The sequence below is a fragment of the Chionomys nivalis genome, chromosome 5 (genome assembly GCF_950005125.1).
Source record: "Chionomys nivalis chromosome 5, mChiNiv1.1, whole genome shotgun sequence".
NCBI classification, from domain to species: Eukaryota; Metazoa; Chordata; class Mammalia; order Rodentia; family Cricetidae; genus Chionomys; species Chionomys nivalis.
The window spans coordinates 64,264,295-64,288,644 of NC_080090.1; the positions used below are offsets into that span (position 1 = coordinate 64,264,295).

Genomic DNA, 24,350 nt, shown 5'->3' on the forward strand with positions numbered 1-24,350 from the left:
ATTATATGGAAAGAAATTAATTATGACTACGCATGTTTAAGTGATCCACGTCCACTATTTGCTCACTAAAGAATAAAGGGTGATATGGGATTAAGTATGTTGAAAGATAGATATTCCTGACAGCTGTGGACCATAGGTTTTGCAGAGATGCCTGAGGTGTTCAAGGAAGGTATAACGGCGGGCAGAACAGTCAGACTGATGAGGAGGAGAGGTGTCCAGAGCATAGTCCTCGTCACTCTTGCTTCATCTTCTGTCTGTCCTCTTCCAGATCCTGAATGGCATCCATTCTCCTTCCCCTCTTCTTAGACAGGGTCTAGAACTTGTTATGTAGATCAGGGTGGCCTTAAACTCAGAGATCTGCCTGCTTTTGCCCCCGGTGCCTGGATTAAAGGCCTGTGCCACTATGCCTGGCTCCCTCATGTATCTCTGTGCGCCTCAGTTTTATGTGCCTCGGACAGTTCATCCTCTACAGCCTAGTAACAGAGGACCCCAAAGTCTGGCCTTCTGTTTGTGCTCACTCAGCCTTATTCTCCCTTCAGTCTTTATTTCAGGCTGGTGGAGCCCAACTCTTCCCTACCCCAGCCCCAGGGCAGTCTCTTCTACCCAGCACTGTGTACAACTCAGGTGGAAGTGTTGCCTCCTTCAGTCACTGCACACACTGGTGTGTGTTCTGACTCCAAACCTTGTCACATATAAGCGAGAATGGGTGTGGGTTGAGGTACTCACAGAAACTCATTCTAGACCTTGAACACTCAACAGAGTGCTATTCTGACCTCTAGGCTCTCAAAAGCTACACATAGTCCTGCTGTATGTGCAAATTCATGACCGTGTGCAGACTCGGCTGTCCTTCACTGGGATAGGAGTGATTTTATTGGCGATTACTGTATGAATTCTGCTGCTCTGCCAGTGACTTAAGATGGATCATTCCCTGTTTCGAGGAGAATCTTAGTCAAGACATACACCTTTCTTTACTAGCCTCTCTGGTCTTAGCTTCCTGGAAGCGGGTTCATGCCCTCCTTTCAGGGTTGGGAGTTATGTTCAGGTAGGTGACATATGTAAGGTTACAGTGTAATACCATGGTTTATGTTTTTACTGCATTATAAAAGTCCTCCTCCTCCCCCAATTTAGTGTATCCATTCTAGAAGTAGATTGATTTTTACAGGCAACAGCTGCAGTTATATTGGAAAAGGACATAAAGCAGGAACCTAAGGTTAGATCAACGTGAATGAATGATCTTAGCACATACTAAAAGGGCCTTTGAAGATTACAGGTGAGGAAAATGAGATTCAGAATCCCGACTTTTCATATTTCACATAGTTAAAACATAAGCAAAGAATTCAGACCTTGGGGCTTGGAAGATGACTCAGTTGTTAAGTTTGATTCTCACAATCCACATAGAGAACACCAGGCATAGGGTGGCGTGCGGCTCAGTGGGTAAAGTGCTTGCTCTGCAAGCGTGAGAGCCTGAGCTGGATCCCTAGCATCTGCATCAAAAGCCAAGAGTGGTGACAGCAATCCTGGTACTGTGGGGGTAGAGACAGGTGGCTCCCCAGGGCTTGCTAGCTCAGACTAGCTGTTTTCGTCGGTGTTCTACTACTGTGAAGAGACACCATGACCAAAGCAATTCTTAAAAAAAGAAAGCTTTTATTTGGGAGCTTGCTTACAGTCTCAGAGACTGGCAGAGAGCATGGTGTCAGGCAGGCGTGGTGCTGGAGAAGTAGCTGAGAGTTACATCCCAATTCACAAGCAGAGGGAAACAGAGAGACAGACAGGTCCTAGCCTGGATTTTTGAAATGTCAAAGCCCACCCTCAGTGGCATACTTCCTGCAGTAAGGCCATACTGACTTCAACAAGGCCACACCTCCTAATCCTTATAATCCTTTTCAGTAGTACCACTCCCTGAGTCTGTGGGGACCATTCTTACTCAAACTGCCACACTAGCTAAAGCAGTGAGCTTCAGGTTCAGGAAGAGACTGTGTCTCAGAAATAATAAGGTAGGACGCAGTAGAAGAAAGATATCCCTGCATCAGCCTCTGGCTTCCACACACACTCATACAGGCAAGTATGTGTGTGTGTGTGTGTGTGTGTGTGTGAGAGAGAGAGAGAGAGAGAGAGAGAGAGAGAGAGAGAGAGATCTTAGTACTGGGTGTAAACTTAGTACTGGGGAAGCAGAGTTAGGGGGATCCCTAGGGCCCACTGACCAACCAATAAGTTCTATGTCAACAAAAAAATGATTAAAAAAAAAGTTAGATGGGGACTGGAGAGATGGCTCAGCAGTTAAGAACACTGACTGCCTTTCTAGAGGTCCTCAGTTCAATTCCCAGCAACTACGTGGGGTCTGATGCCCTCTTCTGGCCTACAGGCATACATGCAGATAGAGCACTCAAAAATAAAATACATAAATAAAATTTAAAAAGAAAAGAAAAAGAAGTTAGGTTGTGCTTAAGAACTGATACCCCAGACATCCTCTAGCCTCCATGGACATGTACACACATATGAATAAACATACAAATTTGTGTACATACACAAAACATGCAAACGAACAGCACAGATTCTGACCTGACTCCAGTGTGATTCCTTCACTTTGACTCTTCTTCCTCTTTGCTCTCGTTTACCCTCAGAGTTCCTAGATGCCTCTAGGTTCATGCACTTCACTCTAAGCAGCCTTTGGATATATTGGAAAGGTGGCTCACAACCATCTGTAATGAGATCTGGTGCCCTCTTCTGGCCTCCAGGCATATATGCAGGCAGAGTACTGAGAATACTGTATACATAATAAATAAATCTAAAAACCAAAAATAAATAAATAAAAATGACTCATTGAGCTGGGCAGTGGCGGTAGCACACACCTTTATTCCCAGCATTCGGGAAGCAGAGGCAGGCTGACTTCTGTGTGTTCCAGGGTGGCCAGGGCTACACAGAGAAATCCTGTTTCGAAAAACCTAAAAAAAAAAAAAAAAAAAATGTAATGCATGTGGCATAAAGTCATCAGAATGCTGTTTGAGATAAAAGAGACCTTAGAATTTCCTTCAGTGCAGTCCCTGGTCTTACAGGTAGATAAGGGATCTCTAGAGACAGAACAGAAAGGTTTTGCTCAGTCCTATCACTACCAGTCCTGGATAAACTTGAAAAGAGAACAGGGATGGTTATTCAGACTGCTGTTTTCAGACGTACCTTTGCCTTCTCTTTAACAAAACTGAGATGTCAGGTAGAGCTTCCCAAGAAATTTAAACTTCTATAGTCCTTACAGTAGGCATTCTAGTAAGCAAAGGCTTTGGTTTTTCAGTTACATTAGTTAGCATTTTAAAAGACATTTATGCTGATAGAAATACAAAGATGATTCTTTCTTTCCAGAAACTCACCTTGTGGTTGTTGTGCTTAAACTACACTGGCTGGGCGGTGGTGGCGCACGCCTTTAACCCCAGCACTGGGGAGGCAGAGGCAGGCAGATTTCAGAGTTCGAGGCCAGCCTGGAGAATCACACAGAAACCCAGTCTTGAAAAACCAAAAAAGAAAACAAAAACGAACAAACAAAAACCCCACTACACTAGGAGACATTTTTAGAAGTAAATGTAATATCATCCATGTTTTATTCAAAGAATGATTGCTGAGGTAACAACAGTGTTAGGTTTTCATCGCCACTCACTCTTCATCTGCCAGCCATTTGTGTTAACACCTAGTCCTCAGGGTTGACAGAGAGGAGTGTGGAACAGATCAGGCCTGCTGAAGTGTGTTTCCTACCTTGTGCTGTCACTTCCAGCACTTATGGAACTCAAATCTATACCTGTGCTTCCCATTCCCTTTGCAGCTATAGCAGAGACTATGTGATAGAAGGGGAGCCCTACGCTGGTTATGACAGACACAATGCAGAGGTGGCAGCCTTCCACTTGGACAGGTATGTGTAATCTCTTACACTTCCTTTTCGTCATCTCTTTGAGAGAGAACTTGTGTACTTCCTCAAGAAGTGAGTGATGGGGGGAGCGGGAAGAGGGGAGGGTGGGGAACTGTGGTAGGTGTGTGAACTGGAAATTGATGTAGCAATAATCTGGGCGTGTTCCCTGTTTATAACTTATGAATTAGTGCCATTGTGAATACCTAATATTTGGGTGCTGTCAGAAAACTGCAATAAATCTTTAAGACATTTTGTGTGTGTGTGTGTGTGTGTGTGTGTGTGTGTGTGTGTATGAGTGTTTTGCTTGCATATATATATCTGTGCATCACATGTGTATCTAGTGCCCAGTGAGGCCAGAAGAGGGCATTGACGTCCCAGGAACTGGGGTTACAGATGGTTATGGGCTGCTGTGGGGATGCTGGGAACCAAATCTAGATCTTCTGCAAGAGCAGTAGGTGTTCCTAGCCAGAGCCTTCTGTCCAGCCAACAGGGTTAAATATTTTTAATCCCAGATTTTTACTTCCTATTACTTCACTTCATTCTTGGCATGCTTTATGTCATCATGGTTGAAGATATTAATAAATAAATAAAATGTCAGGGTGAAATCAGAAGTTTGAGTTCAAATCTCTGTATTGAATTGGTCGTTAATTGGGTCTCCTAGCCTTGCTGTTTTGTTTCTGTTGAAAGGAATACTGACTTATCCCCATACCTGAAAATACATACATGGAATTTAGAATGTGTTTTGTTATTTTTTATACAGAATATACACACCTTCAAAAGAAACAACAAAATCACCATGAATTCTCATATATAACCAGCACTTAGTTGTGACACACCTATACTCACTCTACAGAGGAGACAAAGACATGAAGACTAGGAGTTCAAGACTGGTTTGGGTACATAGTGAGATTAAACCAACCTCTGCATAGCAAGACATTGTCTCAGAAAACAGGATACAGGGCCCTCTAGAAAGAGTGATACTGCTTTTACAGTCACCCATTAGCCATGCTCTGGAATCCCAGTTCCTACTCACAGGTACTCTTTCAGTCTGCCATGGTGACAAACACTACAAGACATGATTGTGTTCTAGGGCAGGAGGCGAATCGGGTAGAACATTTGCCTAGAGGAAACCCCAGCCATGAATTGACAACAGAAGAAAAAGAAGCTTTTTTAAAACATACAAGGAAATCAGAAAAGGCAAATTTTTGTCTTTTTCTGGACTGGGAAGAATTTCTCCTATATTTTCACACACACATTGTAGTGGAATATGGTCCTCACCAACACAGAGGACTGGGGCTGGAGCTTTGTAGTTAAGAGTATTTGTTGCTCCTCCTGAGGACCTGGGTTCGATTCCCAGCTCCCATACAACCATCTGTAATCCCAGTTTCAGGAAATCCAGCAGGCATGCAAATTGTGTACATACATGCAGGTAAAACATTCATACGTATAAAGTAAAATAAAGTATTTTTAAAAAGAACAAGCAGAATTGAACATGTGGTGCACTCCTGTAATTCCTGAGGTTAGACAGCTACAGGAGGAGGAGCAGGAGTTTGAGGAATAGCCTAGGCTACTGTTTAAAAAAGACTAAAATGGATAAATAAATACTGTAAGTAGTTAAGAAAATAATTGCAGTTACTAGTGCTAATAAATATGAGACAGTTTTCTTGTCACTAGCAATATTGAAAAATCTCTTTGAAGGGTTGGAAAGATGGCTCAGCAGTTAAGAGCACTGCTTGCTCTTCCAAAGGTCCCGAGTTCAATTCCCAGCAACCACATGGTGGCTCACAACCATCTGTAATGAGATCTGGTGCCCTCTTCTGTCCTGCAGGCATACATGCAAGCAGAATACTGAGAATACTGTATACATAATAAATAAATAAATCTTTAAAAAAATCCCTTTGAAGCCATAGCTCACTGTTTTTACCTGCTGAAATGACAAAGTTTTTTTTAAGGATAATGTTTTATTGTTAGCAATATATTGAATTCATATGCTGCTAAAAGCATTGTTAATGTTTTGTATCAGAAAGCTTGCTGTTCATAGCATTTGAATGAATAACTATCTTTTAGTGCATATATCTAAGATATTTCTAGGAAGTACTATGAAAATGAAAAAGAAAAAATTATATAGATACGTATTGTACTAGCATTTTTTTGGTAGAAAAACTTGATAGGAACTTAGTAACTCTAGATAGGGAAAAATTAAATGAGTGTTTTTAATGCTATTTATATTTGCAGTCTTTTAAAGGAACTACATGCAGGGTTGGATACATCCAACTCCTCATTTAACGGCAGACTAGAATTAGACTGTCCAAACCTTGAGAAGCTGAGACAAGAGAATTGCCTTGAATTCACAGGTAGCCTAGGCTACAGTGAGATCCTGTTTAGAAAGAAAGAAGATAAACCAAATGCATGTGATGTTTATACATACCTGTGTGTTTATGCAACTATGAGAGAAAATGCTATTACAAAATGTCAGTTGCTAGGCTTGAGAATTAGGATGATCTTAGTTTCAAGTTCTGAACCTCTAAATTTTCTTTAGGAGATGTTTTTGTTTCTTTTTTGTTTTTTGTTTTGTTTTTGTTTTTGACCAGGAAATGTCATTTTAAAAGGAAGTAGTAGGTGTGGTGGTGTACAACTTTAGTCCCAACTCTTGGAAATCAAAGGCTCTCTGAGTTCGAAGCCACAGTGGTCTACCTAGTGGTTCTAGGTCAGTCAAGGTTGCATAGTAAGACTCTGTCTCAAAAAGCAACAGAGCACCCTGGTATGCCATGTGACTAGCAGGGAGAGGATTCAACCAAGAGCTGCCTGGGGACTCTAGTATCAGACCATGATACAGCAACAGCTCCATGTTGTGCCATACATATGGCTGGGGCACGATTCAACCAAGTGCTGCCCAGAGCCTATGGTACGGGGCAGTCAGAACTGTGATGGTAAAGTAGTACAGGGTTGGCAGGTGGAAAAGAGAGTGGTGGAGTGGTTCATGGGTTGGGGAGAGAGGCAGGTCTGAAGAAGTGACTGTGGTGAGAAACAGGCTAATGGGAATGACCTGCTTGCCACCTGAGTCCAAAGTGATGCCCAGCCTGGCTATTGCTAAGGGCTAATCTTGGTCTGAGGCCCTAAAGCAGCTAAGGAGCCATGACTTGATGTCTGTGGCTCCTGTTATCACTGAAGGCCATGCAGAGGCCTATGGTCTGGGGGCCAGGTAGGTATCCAAAGGCCATGCCGATCTGAGTAGCCTGCTCTGCAACCTGAGCCCATGGTGACATTTGGACCCAAGCTGCTGCTGAGGGTCATGCCTGGGTCTGTGGTCCTACCACAGCCAGGCTCTGTTGATGGCCCATGGTACCACCAAAGGCCAATAGATTTCCAGGGTCTAGGTTACAACCTGTGACTATGTTGGTGTCCAAAGGCTGTGCCGCCATCAGGTCATGCCAAGTTGAGTGGCCAGTACTGTTGACTGGGGCCAGGGTATCTATCATCCAGGCCAGGGCTACTACTGAGGGCCATGTCTGGGTCTGTGGCCCTACAGCAGCTAGGGTCTGAGCTGATGTCCATAGCTCCTGAGACCATTAAAGGCCATGTCAGTGCCAGCAGTCTGGGCTGTCACCTAGGGCCATAGTGACATCTGAGCCTAGGCTGTGGCCTAGGACCATGTCTGGGTCTGTGGTCCTAGTACAGCCAGGCCCTTGTTGCCACCAAAGGCCACAACCCTTGGGCATGCACTTCACCTGGGCAGCGCACTAGAGCTGATCCAGTTGTCAGGGCTGGCCCTGGGGGCATGGGAACAGCAGAGTTGACCCCATCCCCTTGTCTACCATGTGGTGGCTTAGGTGAGAGAAAGATGACCTCACCTTCTGACCCCTTGCTACCCATAATGGGATCATGAGAGGTGGAAAACTATACTTGTCCCTTACCAGCTGCAGCACAGTATAGCTAACCCTGTTGTTAGGACTTAAAGATACTGGTGAGCCAGCCCTGAGGGCCCACCCCAACATCCACCTCATCTAGGATCTATTGGAATATGAGAAGGGGATGAACCTACAGATCCAAAACTACAGGATCCCCAAGGCACAGGATAACAGGATATCCAAGAGGAACCCTAGTGAGAGCCCATTACTGATAGTGTAGCGACCCCAGAGGCCTTGAACCAGAGCAACTCATTGCAGTGAACACTTGCAAGTAAAGATGAAAGGACTAAAGGGTTAATGGTGTTAATCAACAGCTTTCACAATGAGATCTTTCTCCTTTCTTTGTTTGGTGTTTGGTTTTTTCTTTTAAATTTTGGAGGAAAGTTGCAGGGGCAGAAAAGTAGATGAGGGGGACAGGGAATTGAGTGGGATCAGGATGCATGATGTGGAATCCAAAAAGAATCAAAGTAGAAAAAAACTAAACAAAAAACAACAAAGAAAATAAAAACAAGTATTTTCTAGTGTTAGAGACCTCCGAATATGTCCTTATTTAAACTGTCCTTTAGGTGTGTTGTTTTGGCCACTTTGCAGTTTGTCAAAGTTTTATCAAAGCTTTGAACTCATCTGAGTTTAAGCATGGTATTTTCTGGTGCGTTGTTAGCATGTATTTCTAGTTCTGATTATGAAAAGTTTCTGGCAGAAACAGGGTACTGTGATAAGCCCCATTTCCCATCCCCTAGGCCTAACATTTTGACATTTTGCCTGATTGGCCCATTACTTTTTTTGCTGAGCTGTTGAATAATGTCCATTTTGACAAACTCATGAACATATGTACCTCTAAAAACCAAGGTTAGCTCACCTACCTACCACCTCCAAAACTTTATATCTTTAATGGGATTGACCATGGGTTTTGAGACTTAACTTAAAATACCTCCCCAAAGATTTCTCTCTTCTCTCTTAAACCTTCAAAACTAGGATTCTGGGTTTCCGCCGAGCTCCCTTGGTGGTTGGCAGATATGTTAATCTGAGGACGGAGATCAAGCCTGTGGCCACGGAGCAGCTGCTGAGCACCTTCCTAACTGTAGGTAAGAGATGATGGAGGATGTTTAGATAGGGGCATGGTCAGCAAGTTAGATAATGGGCACCATTGAACAACCCAGGTGCATCTCTTTCCCACCTAAAGAACTCACAGAGTGTGAAAGCCTGCTTTCTTGTTAATGTGGGAATTAGGTCTAATGGTGAGAATGGGAAATGAGAATTTTTCCCTAATATATACTTCTTAAAGAAAGAAGTGAGTCGTTTACCAATAGTGAAAGTGGTAACTATTTCGCTTGATCTTCTCGCTAAGTCTCAAATGCAAAATTTATCCTAAATTGATACTGTCTGCATATCATTGTCCTGGTTTTGGTTTGGTTTGGTTTGGTTTTTTCTGAGACAGGGTTTCTCTGTATAATAGTCCTGGCTGTCCTAGAACTCACTGTGTAGACCAGGCTGGCCTTGAACTCACGGAGATCCACCTGCCTCTACCTCCCAAGTACTGAGATTAAAGGCTTATGCAGCCACTGCCCAGTGATTAATTTTTGTATATGTATTCTCCCGGGAAGTGGGGAACCCAGAGGCTAGGGAGATGGCTCAACCAGTAAAGTGCTTGCTATGCAAACTTGAGGACCTGAGTTTGGATCCCCATGCTCGTGTAAAAATCCAGATATGGAAGGGGCACCTGTAATTCCAATGCTGTGAAAACGGAGACAGGCAGACCCTTGGAGCTAATTATTCACCCAGTGTAATCAAATTGGTATTATGTTCCAGGTGCAGTGAGAGACCCTGTCTGAAAAAGTAAGGTGGAGAGCAATTGGGGAAGGCATTCTGTAGTGATATTTCATTTGTATGTTAATAAATAAAGCTTGCCTGAAGATTAGAGAGTAAAACAGCCCTGCTGGTCAGTCTTTTACATACCAGGCAGTGGTGGAACACACCTTTAATCCCAGTAGCCACACTGTTTTGCCATAGAAACCGGGCGGCAGTGATGCACGCCCTTAATCCCAGCCCTAGAGAGGACTATAAGACGGGAGGAGACAGCTCTCACACACAGTCTCATTCTGAGATTCCTGGAAGCAGGATCACCATTTTGGTCTGAGGTAGAGGTAAGAGCCAGTGGCTGACCATTCTGCTTTTCTGATCTTCAGGTTGAACCCCAATATCTGTCTCTGGGTTTTTACTAGTCATGTTACAGCTTTCGATATTCTTGTTTCCATGTGTGTGCCCCCTCTGAATAAACATATACACACATAGAAAGAAAAGGAAGGAAGGAAGGAAGGAAGGAAGGAAGGAAGGAAGGAAGGAAGGAAGGAAGGAAGGAAGGAAGGAAGGAAGGAAGGGCTGTCTGGAGAGATGGCCCAGTGGTTAAGAGCATTGCCTGCTCTTCCAAAGGTCCTGAGTTCAATTCCCAGCAACCACATGGTGGCTCACAATCATCTGTAATGAGGTTTGGTGCCCTCTTCTGGCCTGCAGGCATACACACAGACAGAATATTGTGTACATAATAAATAAATTTAAAAAAAAAAAAAGAAAGAATAATTGAGGAAACTTAAAGCAACTTGGTAAGGCAACCAGAAGTCTGACTGTAGAACTGCATTTGGGCCACTGCTCTTCCTCCAAGAATTAGTTTATAAATCATGGACCTAGGTATGACTCCCCTGGCCTTGGTTCCCATTATCCTACTGTGATGCAGGGGATCTCCTCAGTCTTGTTCTCATTGGGAGCATGGTAAAACAGGAAGAATTTAGAGGTTCTGTGTTCTCTTGTCTTGGCCTTTTAGTAGTGACTTTGTTGTTGATTCAGTGCTCTGCTACATGGCATAAATATTGAAACAGACATTGAAAAATGAAAGTGAACTTCACCTGGCTTTTTACTAGAATGAATAGGATTATATTTGAAAATGAGGTGAAGCAGTGCCTATCTAAGAAAAAATCTACAATACAATACAATATGGAAAACTGATTCTTTTAGACAAGGTGGCAGGAAATTCTAATATTATGGTTCCTATTGTCATAATTCATTGAAATGCTAAATTTCAGATAGAGGTTAGTGAAAATAAAGTTGTAATTTCATTTCTATCCAGTTCGCTCCACTAGCCCCTGAGATAATAACATTGATCTAGACTAGGGCAGAAGATGGACAAGGGAATTAGGCATACAGGAGGAGTATGAACTCAGGTGGAAGGTGTGTATGGGTTCAGCACTGAGGAGAGGAAATAGTCAGAACAGGGTCACTGAAGGGCCTAGGCATCATGCTCGGGTCAAGACTTCCCTTGGGCATTGGGAAGCTGTTTAGAGATTCAGAACAGGAAGTAATCATATTTGAATTTAGAAAGCTAATTTCGGCAGTATTATAGAGGGTGAATAGTGATGGGGAGAAGGAGAAGACGAGAGCCCTGGCGGACTATAGAAGTGGTTTCAAGAGACAGAACTAGGATAAGGATGAGGTAGAGTGGTGAACTGGAATATGAGCAGCGAGATGAACGTCTCAGTCGGAGGAGCAATAAGCAGGGAGGAAAACTTAGGAATGACCACATTTCTAGATTGGATAATCGAGTGAATACAGAAGCAGTTAACTAAGGGTGTGTGGATAAGAATACTGTGCAGAAAGAAGTAATGCTAACAGAGAAAAGGCTGAGATGGAGACCTAGATCTGATAGTTCACCCAAGCAGAGAGAGGAGAAATTCAGTGGTCAGAGGCCAGAGGCTGGACTCACCGAGTGTAATGGGGACACGGAAGTCAGGAAGGAGTTAGTCATTATTATTCAGAGTAATAGATGCTGTTTTGATTGTCTAAGCATTGACATAGGCATATTTCCTTTTCGCCATCTGACAGTGGAGGAACGAGCATGCTTGGAGACTGTAATCACATGCTCAGCATTGTGCAGCCCCTTACTGAAATAGCTTCTGTTTCAGGGGCTGGGACTATAGCTCATGAGAGCAGTGACTAGGTCGTATGTGCAGCTTGAATTTTAGTGAATATAGTCACATTACTCTCATAGACAATTAATTTACCTTACCTGTAGCAATATATGAGAGTTGTGCCCCACCCCCTGCACTATCATTAATAATGCAGCCTGAGCCAAGCAATGGTGGTGCACACTTTTAATCCCAGCACTCAGGAGGCATAGGCAGGAGGTTCTATTGAGTTTTGAGGTCAGCCTGGTCTACAAAGTAAGTTCCAGGATTACACAGAGAAGCCCTGTCTCAAAACAAAAACAACAGCAATAATAATAATGTATCCTGAAACTTTTTGGTTTTTTTGTTTGTTTCATATGTAACATCTGTTCATTTGTTTAAGAGCCATTTGTATTTTCTGTCAACTGTCTTTTGTGTGCACATATGTTTGTGGAGGCTAGAGGGCAGCTTGGCTGCTGTTTCTCAGGCATATCTTCCTTGTGTTGTTTTGGAGACAGGGTGTAGATGGAAATTTCTGTCCCATCTGGTTCCAACAGCCGTTCAGTTCCAAATTAACACAGAGAAGCTTATATTAATTATAAACTGTTTGACCTATTGTTCAGGCTTATTACTAACTAGCTCTTACAACTTACAACTTTTTTTTTTAAGATTTATTTATTTATTATGTATACAACATTCTGCCTCAATGTATACCCACATGCCAGAGGAGGGCGCCAGATCTCAGTACAGATGGTTGTGAGCCACCATGTGGTTGCTTGGAATTGAACTCAGGACCTCTGGAAGAGCAGCCAGTGCTCTTAACCTCTGAGCCATCTCTCCAGTCCCTAGCTCTTACAACTTAAATTAACCCTTAATTCTTATCTATGTTTAGCCATGCAGCTTGGGACCTTTGCTCCATAAGGCATTCTCGTCTTACTTCCTCTGTGTCTGGCTTGCAACTGCATCTCTGCCTTTCCTCTAGTCTGGTCGCCTGCCTATACTTTCTGCCTGTCTGCTGGCCAGTCAGTGTTTTGTTAAATCAGTACAAGTACATCTTTACAGTGTATAAGAGCATTATCCCACAGCTACACAGTCTTTCCCTGACATGGAGCTCCCCAACTGGGCTGGCTTCCTAGCAAAGCCTAGAGATCTACTTCTCTCCACTTGCTTTTATTTCCCAGGTCCAGCAAAGTATGTACTACACAGAACCTAATCAACTATAGCACACCCCCAAAGCTGTTATATCACCCTCTCTACCTTAATCTCTCTCTCTCTCTCTCTCTCTCTCTCTCTCTCTCTCTCTCTCTCTCTCTCTCTCTCTCTCTGTCTCTTCTTGAGACTAAGTTTCTCTTTGTATCCTTGACTGTCCTAAAACTCACTCTGTAGACCAGGCTGGCCTGGAACTCAGAGAAGCAACTGCCTCTGGCTCTTGTGCTGGGATTAAAGGCATACACTACCACTACCCAGCAACTTTAAGATTATAAATTTAATTTGATTACATTGAAAATACTAACATTTTAGAGTATAAATAGACAAAGACTATTTTAGATGTCATAAGGAGTAAAGAACTGTGAAAATGATCCTAAAACAAGAGCAAAGAAAAAGAGCCTCATGTCCTTGGAATGGTGTCATTCTCTGAGCTCTTCCTTACAGCTGGTGATGTCAGTATAGTCCAGACACATCAGTATCTTCCCTGACTCAGCCCTGGAGGCAGCTACTTGTTCAGTGAGTGCCCCCTCCTTTACTATAGTATCAAAATGGTCTTTAGAAAGTGGTAGGTGAAGCTGGGTCTTGTAGTATAAGCTTTAATTCCAGGTATTTGTGAGGTTGAGGCAGGAAGCCTTGTACGTTCAAGGCCTGCCTCAAAACGAGGGCTGGGTATATACAGAGCCTGGTATATATGAAGCTCTATCACCACAAGAAGAAAGGGAGAAGAACAGGGAACCAATGTTTAAATAAGTCCTGGATCTCATTGTTTTTAGGTTCTGTTGAAGGGCATAGTAGGAAATATAGGTTTATATACACAGGCACAAATGCACATACACACATCTGTATTATTATTATCTCTGGGTGTGTATTAAAACTAGTATCTGATTCTAATTCACGGCAGGGTTTACTCTGACCATCTTACTTTTCTTCCTTCTCCATCTGTGAGGAACCTAGTTTCCATTATCCTCAGTGTATTTGCCTACCTGTTTCTGCTCCCCCATATGTGACCAGGCTCTCTCCTCTGGGTACTTTGGCCAAAACCTCAACTTTCATAAAGAACAAGAAGACATTGTTTGAGTTGAGAGCAAATCTGTGATGGAGGCTCATTTCTGGGAGAGAGGCTGGGTAGAAGGAACACAGGAAGATTTGCTTTCTAGTATATAGCGTTTCATTCGTTGGAGATTGTTCTATGCCGTCTGCTCTTTTTCCTATATAGGAAAACATGCATGAAATGGACTAACATCAGGATTTTAATTTTCGTGTTGCCTGTTTACTTAGCTGTTTGATCTTGTTTGGGGGAGAATTTGGGTTCTTAATTTTCTTCCTTAAGTATATCTGACTCATTTCTGCCCTGCAGGGAACAATACATGTTTCTATGGGAAGTGCTATTACTGTCGAGAAACAGAGCCAGCGTGTGCTGATGGAGACATGATGGAGGGATCCATCACACTTTGGCTTCCAGATGTGTGGCCTCTACAGAAACATCGACACCCGTGGGGCAGGACTTACCGAGAAGGCAAATTGGCCAGGTAAATGCTCCTGTGTGCCTTGACTTAATTCTTTGCTGTACCGCTCCAGTTGCCCTTCCTGAATAGGAGCCAGCCATCTGTCCAGGAGTAAAAAGAACTGTGGATTGTGGGCAGACCTGCTAGGTTGGTCCCATCCCTGTTTTCAGCCATCTTTCTATCACTAAAAAGAGGAAAGATAAATTTTGGCTCACAGTTTGAGAAGTTCAGTCCATAATCACTTGGCCACAGTCCTTTGGGCTTCTGGTGGCATAGTACCTCATTGGCAGAAGCACTTGGTGACAGAGGCTGCTTATCTCATTGCTTCCAGAAAGCAAAGACAAGAGAAAAGGCCAGGAGCAGTCCCTTGAGGCAGGGTCTCCCTGGAATATCCCCATTATTTATTTCTTCAAGGCATGTTCCCAATGACTTAACTTCCATCACACCTAAAGCTCCTGAAGGTTCCACGAGCTGAACCAGGGCTTATAGTGCATGATCTTTAGGGGACATTTAAAATATAAACCATGGGGCCCTGGAGAGGTAGCTCAGGAGACAAGAGCACTTGCTGATCTTGCAGAGGAGCTGAATCTGATTTCCAGCTCTCACATTCGGGGCTCATGAATACCTGTAACTTCAGCTTCAGGGGTCAAAGGGCCTTTTCTGGCCTCTGCCAACAACTGTATACGTGTAGTATACTTACACACACACACAAATAAAAATAAAATAAATATCTTGGTTTTGTTTTTTAATAGAAGCCATAGCATTGGCTTTACTCTCACCACTTCATACATCATGCTCTTGGACTGTACAGAACGCCAGTCCTGTCTGAACAACCTCTCAGGACCCCTTTGGAATCTCAGTGGACATGGCTCCACAAGTCTTAAATTCTGTATGCCTGCAACGCTAGCGTCACTTGGATGATGACAAGGTCTGGCACTATTTTGAGCTTATCCAGTGGATAAGTGGATCACAGTGGCCTCTTCGGTATCTTGATGATTGAACACAGAGGTTTAGCCTGGGATGGACAGAGTCTTGCAGGTTCTTGAGATGCCTCCAGATACTTTCTTTTTTTTATTTATTTTTTTATTTTTATTTTTAATGGTGCTAGTTTTTTCAGCAAGCGTACCCTTCTTGCCTTGAACTTTATATGTACTTCTTTCCTGGTTCAACTACAAGCTTTTTAAATCTTTCTGCCCTGCATTTTGATTCCACTTCTCACAGTAAATATGGCTAAAAGCAGCCAGTAATTCTCACTCTGCTGTCTTGAAATTGCCTCTACCATATAAGCCTTTGTGCAGTTTCAGGGTAAGTACAAAACATAGACAGATTTTCTTCAGAATGTAACATAAGCTTCTAGTCTACTTCCCGGTGAAGTCCTGTTCCATCTCAGACCTGTCAGTTCAGCTTTGACTAACTGTATTCCTACCAGAACCTCCCAGAAATTTGTGTTTCCAGCATTCTCTGCTTTCCTTAGCTTGCTCCTCTAAACTTTTCTAATTTTGCAAACCAATTCCAAAGACCTTTGAATCTCGCTGTCAGAGATAGTCACAACAATGAACCTATCTTGGTGCGAATTTTCTTCATTAACTTTCCATCACTAGCAAAATGCCTCATGTTTTAAAAGAAGAGGCTCACAGTTTCTAAAGTTTTAGCCCAGCTTGGTTTGTTCTCTTGTGTTGAGACTTATGGTCACACAGTATCAAGGCAGCACATACGCTACAGAGAAAAGCTGTTCTCCTCATGGTGGCCAGGAAGCAGACAATGAGAAGGAAGGCCAGGGTAGCCAGATCCTCCTTCTAGGCTTGCTCTCAACTTCTCAGCTTCCTACCACAAGGCCCCACCTCCTAATAACATCACAGCTGGCAACCAAACTGTTAGCACGTGGCTTTTGTAGGACTCTTAGAAGCTAAACTCTATAGTCAGGTGTAGCTGGCACTCAGTAACCCTTGTGATGCCGCTTGCCTCCAGGTGGGAGTATGATGAGAGCTACTGCGATGCTGTGAAGAAAACGTCGCCCTATGACTCAGGCCCACGCCTCTTGGACATCATTGACACCGCTGTCTTTGATTACTTGATTGGCAATGCCGACCGCCATCACTATGAAAGCTTTCAAGATGATGAAGGCGCTAGCATGCTTATTCTTCTTGATAATGCCAAAAGGTATATATAGCAGGACTGTGTTGTTGGTGTCTCTGTGAAAGACTACATTCTCTAGGGTACTGTGTTGGGCACCTTTCAAATACACATACTGCCATAAATCAACTTGTAGGAATGAAATGCATATTTCAGTTCATGGTTTCAGAGGTTTGTTGGCTTCATTGCTTTTGGGCCGCTGATGAGGCAGAATCATCACGTCTGGGAGCACATTTAGAGCAAAGCTGCTGGCCTCGTGGCATTTGGGAAACAGAACAACAAGAAAAAGGCCAGGGTCCCAAAATCTCCATTAAGAATGCACGCTAGTGACCTGATTTCCTTCCACTGGACCCCACCTACTGAAGACTTCTTTACCTCTCTACAGTGCTACGGCTGGCAACTAGTGCCTTAGATGAGCCTGGAGACTAGGGTGGGAGGACTTGGGATCAAAACTCTCCTGGACTTAGCCTTTTTATAGCCTTGCATTGGGGATTAAGTTGCAACAAGAGTTTGTGGGCTGCAAAAATATTCAAAGGATAGCAGCAGCTGCTTTGCCTGCACTATTGTTAGGGCTAGAGGCTTCTCCAGGCATTAAGGAAAGATTCCAGGAAAAGAATGGAAGGGACCAGGCAGTGGTGGTTCACACCTTTAATAGCAGGACTTGGGAGGCAGGGGCAGGAAAATCTCTGTGAATTTGAGACCAGCCTGATCTACAGAGCAAGTTCCAGAATAGCCAAGGCTACACAAAGAAACACTGTCTTTGAAAAACCCAAAAAAAAAAGGTGAAAGTGTGACCATTTTCCCAGAATCACCTTTTCATTCCTAATGAAATACCATTTTTGTATCTGCTTTGAGTGGGTTCTGTCTCAACCTCTGAAAGCCCCTGGGCAGTTTTTCTGGTTTGAAGCTGCCAACAGCTTTGCTTACAGGAATACGGTTTTTTTTTTTTGTTGTTTTTTTTTTTTTGGTTTTTCGAGACAGGGTTTCTCTGTGGTTTTTTTGGAGCCTGTCCTGGAACTAGCTCTTGTAGACCAGGCTGGTCTCGAACTCACAGAGATCCGCCTGCCTCTGCCTCCCAAGTGCTGGGATTAAAGGCGTGCGCCACCACCGCCCGGCAGGAATACGGTTTTAGTGATTTCGGAAGTAAATGTTCCCCTACCTTCTGGGGGACTCTGGCAGGGATCCCAAGTCTGGAGTTCTCTCCGTATCTCTTACAGGTGTACGGACTTAGGATTTCTGTCTTCTCCCTCTGCACTGGGAGTTCACAGTGTGGCACCACAGCTGTGGTCCAGCATCTTGTAGCATCTTGGTCCTTGTTACATGAGTTTGTTTGCTGTTTGATACTTTAGTTCAGACTGTTAATGATCCTGTGTCTAATTAGTGATGCCTGGCTTATTTTTAATTTAAATTATTTGAGCTGTTGGAGCGTGAAATTATCTAGGATCACAGTTGGGTTTTTACAGAATATGTTCTTACTTTGATGCTGAAGGGAGCAAACACTTGCACCTAATTCACTGTCTTAATTTAATTTTCAGCTTTGGGAACCCCTCGCTGGATGAGAGAAGCATTCTTGCCCCTCTCTATCAGTGTTGCATGTAAGTAATGCACAGCAGGTGTGTCTGCCTGCATTGCTTCCTTCGAGTTCAGGTATTAGTACATCAGTTTCCTTGACCTTAAAACATCCTGGTTGCTTTTTCTACATCTACAGCCCAGACCTCGACAGAGCTGAGGGGAGAGCAGAGGCGGCTCACCCAAAGCTCAGAATTCGTTTTGAGTTTGTAGTATCTAAGTCATGTGTGTGTGTTTGGCTTATTATCCCTACCACCTACTAAAAATAATCTAGTTTGGCTTTAACCCCAGCACCTAGAACGTAAAAGCGGGTGGATCTCTGAATTTGAGGCTACCTGGTCTACATAGTGATTTCCAGGCCAACCAGGCTACAGACTAAACCAATCTCAAAAAAAAAAAAAAAAAAAAAAAAAAAAATTTAATAGTTGTTTAAAAATCTGTTAGAATCTGTATTCTCAGTTGCTACATCTGGTTTACCATTTGGTTTCAAGTCCTCCCCCCTGGAGTTTGGATATCTTACTTTGAAATTATCTAATCCAAAAATAACTTCCTCTATGTATTTAATATGTGATTTAAATATATTAGAGAATAAAGAAATTGAGAAGTAGATCAAGAAAATGAAGTAAAGTCTGCCCTTGGAGCTCATGCTTCGGGTCTGTGCTCCTGGACTGATTTTGAAGTTTGTACATCAAGAACCAGCAGGATTTGCCTCATTTGTCTGTGAAAGCAGGTCTGGGAAAGCCCTTGCACTAGTCAGCCCGGAAACATAGCCCCTGCAGCTTTGCTTTCATTCTCTTTTTCCCTTGTCTGCCTGTCTGGTTTCCAGTACTAGGACTAAATCCAGGTCTTGTGCCTACTAAACAAGTATTTTACTGCTGAGCTACACTCCACCCTCACTCTCCCCACACACAAACATCTGCTGTTGTATGTGTGCAAGTATGCATGTGTGTGCATGTATGTGTGAACGCTAGAGGACAGTCTTGGTGCCATCCTCAGGAACTGTCCACCTCGCCCCCTTTTTTTGAGACAAGGTCTTTTATTGCCCTGGAACTCATCAAGTAGGCTAGGCTGGCTGGCCATTAAGCCCCAGGGATCCTCGTGTCTCTATCTCCCTTACTTCGGGTTTGCAAGTAGGTCCCACTATGCCCAGTGTCTTTTTACATGAACTGTGGGGATCAGCTCAAGTCCTTGTGCTTGCAGAGCTCTTTACTGACTGAGCTCTTCAGCCCACCCGTCTCCGTCCATCCATTTTCTTCCTCTCATTCCCCTCCTATCTTCCCCTGCCTCTTTCTTTGTTTCTTCACAGGGTCTCACTATATAGCCTGGGCTGTCTTCAAAATCCCAGCATCCTTGCTTCAGTCCCCAAGTGCCAGGATTACATACAGTCTGCGCCACCATGCTTGGCCTTTTCTTTTTCAGTAAGAAACAGAGTTCTTTAGAAAGTCACATTACTTACCTGGGCAGCTCTAATTCTCCTTACTGAGATTGGAAAGCTGAGAGTATTTAGAATACAGACAGTCAGCAGCTGGTGTCACGGTCTGCAGAGGAAGAGGTGACTCTGCTAAGCCTCTGGGCCACCTTCAAGGCACATTGTGGGCCCACAGAGTGACTCAGATGGGGCACATGCCATACTGGTCTCTGTCCTGAAAACCTTGGAACCAGAGTGCTGTCATCCCAGTTAAAGAAAATCATTTTTTTAAAATTTCAAATTGTGTCTGTGTCTCTGCCTGTGGGACTCTGTGTTCTTGAATGTAGTGCCCGCAGAAGCCAGAAGAAGGCATTGGGTCCCCTGGAGCTGGAGTTACAGGCAACTGTGAACAGCTCAGAGTGGGTTTTGGAAACTGAACGCAGGTCCTCACCAAGAGCAATAAAAGTTCTTAAGTGCTGAGCCATCTCCATTCCCAAGAAAGTAGATTCTCCCCCCAACCCCCAGTGGTAGTGATGGTGGAGTTTTGAGACAGGGCTTTTAGGTGTAACCCTGGCTGTCCTGGAGCTCACTCTGTAGACCAGTCTGACCTTGAACTCACTGAGAACCACCTGCCTTTGCCTCCTGAGTGCTGGGATTAAAGGTGTCCGCCATCATCTCTTGGCAAAAGAAGAGATATTCTTAGAGTAAATATTTTTCTATTATTAATGGTAGAATTTTTAAAATCCAGAAGTATTTGAATAATGAAGTTATGATCACCCCTGAGCATCTGCGGAACTCCTGTAACATAGTGAAGTTCGCTCTAATCCTGTGGCTTTGTCACTGGTCATGCAGGTTAGTTTCCCTACAAACAGGCAGTGAGTTTTTCTAACTGACTTTCTCAGCTCTAATGTAATTATCATGGACATTTCCCCATGCCATTCAGTTTTCAAACTTTTGAATGACTGCATGGTATTCCCTGATGTGTCAGCCATAATCTGAAGTACGTCTCACTTGGTAGACATTTAGATTGGTTCAGTTCTCTTCTTACTGTAGTGAATGCGTACAGATCTTTGTACGAAGCTCTAATTACTCCCCAAATTTACAGCATGGCAGTGTGGCTTACTTCTAATACAGAAGTATTAAATCTGAAATAGAAGTGGTATTTTTTTTTAGTTGAAATATTTTACACGATTTTAAATGCCTTTCCTACTTTACTGAGTGTGATGGAAGGATGTTCTGTAACTTCTTCAAAACTCTGTCCTCCAGCATTCGGGTCTCAACCTGGAATAGACTCAACTACCTAAAGAATGGAGTGCTAAAGTCTGCCTTAAAATCTGCCATGGCCCACGACCCCATCTCCCCTGTGCTCTCTGATCCACACTTGGACACTGTGGACCAGCGGCTCCTCAATGTCCTTGCCACCGTCAAGCAGTGCACTGACCAGTTTGGGATGGACACGGTGCTGGTGGAAGACAGGATGCCGCTCTCCCACTTGTAACCCACAACATGAAACAAGTGAAACTGGTTTTTACGAAGATAGAGAAACAGCACAATCAGTTCCAAATGGCATGTGACGGGTTCTGGTGGTAGAAGACAGGGTGGCCCTGGGAGTGCCTGGTGTTTTCTGCAATGTTGTCATGGAAGCTTGTCTGCAGAATCACCCGGAGTCCTCGGCAGCTGACCCTTCAAGCAGCAAGCACCAGGTCTGATCAGTCTTTTTCCCACACCAAAGGACATGCAGGTGTGGCACTGGCTAAGGAATTGGTTCGAGAGTGTGTGTGTCTGCGGTGAACTTTGCCGTCCTTTCTCTACACCCATGGATTCTGTAGATTCACTTTGCAGTTCCTTGTGTCTTAAAAACAAAACAAAAAAGGCAGAACTAGTCAGACTGGAAAATGTACTGACTTTTCCAGTCTGCATAATGGCATCAACAAAAGAACACAGTCTGCTGGAGGGAGAGAAGGGCAGGACGATGTTGGGGCTCTTAGCTATTGAGTGCTGTGGATTTGACATCTCAGGGAAGAGAAGAGGGAGGGGCTCACTCTGTAGAACCAGAAAGATGATTGACTTATTGAAAAGCAGCTTCCCCTGAGTTTAGGTTCTTGGATATGTCCGAAGCAAACACTCATCCCCCAGTCTATTCAAATAACCAGAATTATCTCTGGAGGAAATACGATTACCACCCAAGCATGGTCCCCTATGAACACTAATTTACTTCCACGTCCACCTTTTGCCCAAAGTAGCAGAACAAGCTGAAGTAGTTCAGGTTAGGTACCTGTGATCCCTTCATCCTCAGTTTTCCTCCCTCCCCCCTTTTCTTGCGTCGGCATTATTTATTTTGAAGGATACTATAGGCTCTCACTCTAGCCCATGCTGGTCTGGAACTTAATATGTGACCCAGGCTGGCTCTGAACTGGCAGCAATCCTCCTGCCTCAGCCTTCCACGTGCTAGGATTATAGGTATGAGCAAGCATGCCCAGCTCTCCTTTCTCTTTTCAGGTGTGAGGCATTTAATCAGTGATGGTGGCTTGTCTGTGCCTTCTTAGGAGAATGAGCCCCGCTAGTAGCTGGATGGAACTTGAGACACGGGCCCTGTGGGTAGCCGAGCGAAAGATGATAAGCCTTCTGAGCCTTGAAACTGAGGAGATTACCACAAAGAGCCTCAATATTTTACTTCATATCAAATCCAAATTCTATTCTTTAAACCTCATTTTGTGTAGTAGAATTCTTCCATCTCCTTGAAGTTGAGGTTTAGTTCTGTATTCTAGCAAAGTCATTTCACATGTAAGCAGCTGTGGTAAATTCCAGGGCTAGGGACATGTCCACATTCCGAGAGCTGTGTGTTCCCTCTGCCTCTTGTGTGTTTCTGGACTTCTGTCAAGACCAGCCTTCCAGTGCTCTCCTTGACATTCAGTGCCAGCCATGGAGCCTGGCTTGAGGCAGCTACCTTCCGAGGGTAAGCCCCCAGGTTTCTCACGTGAAACCTAGTAACCTATAACAACTTTTAAAAGGCGTGAAGTTAGGAACATTTGCACATTTTATGTGCATTTTAAGGTAGATTAAGGAATAGGCTGCGTTGTTTAAAACTTGGATATTGAACTTAATAAAACAAATATTAGCACAAAACACTGTAATAGTGTTAGCAAAAGGAGGTATTGAGTCCAGTTTCCAGGCCACTTGCAAATTCACAGTTGAATTTGAGATTAGTGTGGGTAGCACTTGCGAAAGTGGGAGCCAACAGATGGCTGCAGTCAGCCCTCCCCTCAGTGTTGACTGGGCTGTGGGTCAGCACTCTGTCCACGGTGCAGTGAGTGACAAGGAGCCTCACTTGTAACGTTGAAGGCAATTCTTCTGAGGAAAAGAGCAAGCAGAAAAGCTGCTCTGAAAAAAAAATTAGAGAAAAGCCATTCACACTTTTTTCACACTCATGGCATTAGGAGGTACTCAGACCCTCCGTGGATAAAGTTAGAATTGAGCCAACACTGGTGAGACACAGCAACTAGAATATAAACTTGAGTTCTAAGGTGGAGTTGGGTTGAAGTAGGAAAGGTATATTTGGATGAATCTTGGCATGGCAGGTGGGGCTGTGGACCAGCCATAAGCTTCTAACCCCAAATTTATAGACACAAAGTTCTGTTGGGGGAAAAAAGACAGATACATTTTTCAAAGGTGTTCTGGGGTCATCTCAGCGTTAGGACTGTCCTAATCAAGTCACCAGAGGGCTTTTGTCAGCTCTAGAGCACATTTGCCAACCGACCATCTGCAGAACAAGCCAGAACCATTGTTGTCTCAATTGCTCCCACCTCTTAAACATAAGTATTTTAGTTGCAAAGGGAAATTTGGATATAGAATTTATATTCCCAAAACTGTCCCTTAGTCTCAGGGTGCATTGTGCTTTGGGGAGGACTGTAAGTTAAGTCTCTTTCAAAACAATAGGCTCCAATGTGCTGGAGACGAATGGTATGTTTAAGGTATGTTTACCTGTTTGCATTTAGGGTTGTCAAACTAAATTTTAAGAAGAAAATGGAAGAATTCAGGTACCTTTATTACATTCTTTTAGCAGAGTGAACCCTGACAGCGTCTCTATTTTCCCAGTGCTGGGGACAGTGTTGTCATCCAAAGACTTCATGTTTTCTTTAAGACACTCACACTTTGGCTTTCCCTTTCCATGCACCACATTCCTTCAGCCTCCCTTCTCACCCCTCCCTGGATCCCTCTGATCAACAAATGACCTTCTCTTATGATCATAGGACAGCTGCTGTCAGCAAGCCCCCTTGTGCAGCCTGGGATCCCAGCTCAGCACAGGTGCGTAGAGGTGTCGGGGGTAATGTGGCCGTGTGTGCATTCTGCCAAGGAAAATAGATTTACTTTGACACAAGGAAATACTGACATTGAGAAAGGACTTGGCCGGTAAAGGTTAGCATGTTCATCCAGCGTCTGCTGAGCCAAGTGACCTGACTGTGAAACGTGCTCCCTGGGGAGACTGGCTTTTCTCCCCTCTATTTCTCTAGTCTGGGTGGTGAGTGGGGCTGGGTACTGCACTGTCACAAGTTTTTAGGAGCTAAGGTGATCCTCATAAACTATTGGGGGAAGCTGGGAATAACTTACTGGGAAGCTAATTTATTTGTCTAAAGGGTGGTGAGGCATCATTGCCCTCTTGTTTGATCTGCCTAGGATTTCCTCTTGGAGCTGTTGTGCAGACAGAGGTTGTACTTGGTAAGACACCAAACAAATTTCTAATGTGTTCTATGGGTTTCAATCTGAAAAAAAAAATAAAGATTTTAATATATA

The 24,350-nt window shown here is 43.7% G+C and overlaps 1 protein-coding gene across 3 annotated transcripts in view; it reads left to right on the forward strand.

Annotated features, from left to right (window-relative positions):
• Fam20b (FAM20B glycosaminoglycan xylosylkinase) overlaps nt 1–24,350 on the forward strand; it is a 39,436-nt gene extending 15,086 nt beyond the window's left edge. For all 3 annotated transcript variants that reach the window (XM_057770167.1, XM_057770169.1, XM_057770168.1), the window contains exons 3-8: nt 3,809–3,895; nt 8,776–8,885; nt 14,302–14,473; nt 16,418–16,609; nt 18,118–18,177; nt 20,826–24,350. In XM_057770167.1, coding sequence (XP_057626150.1) covers nt 3,809–3,895; nt 8,776–8,885; nt 14,302–14,473; nt 16,418–16,609; nt 18,118–18,177; nt 20,826–21,057 — 853 coding nt within the window. In that variant the 3' untranslated portion in view covers nt 21,058–24,350. The remainder of the gene's footprint in view (nt 1–3,808; nt 3,896–8,775; nt 8,886–14,301; nt 14,474–16,417; nt 16,610–18,117; nt 18,178–20,825) is intronic.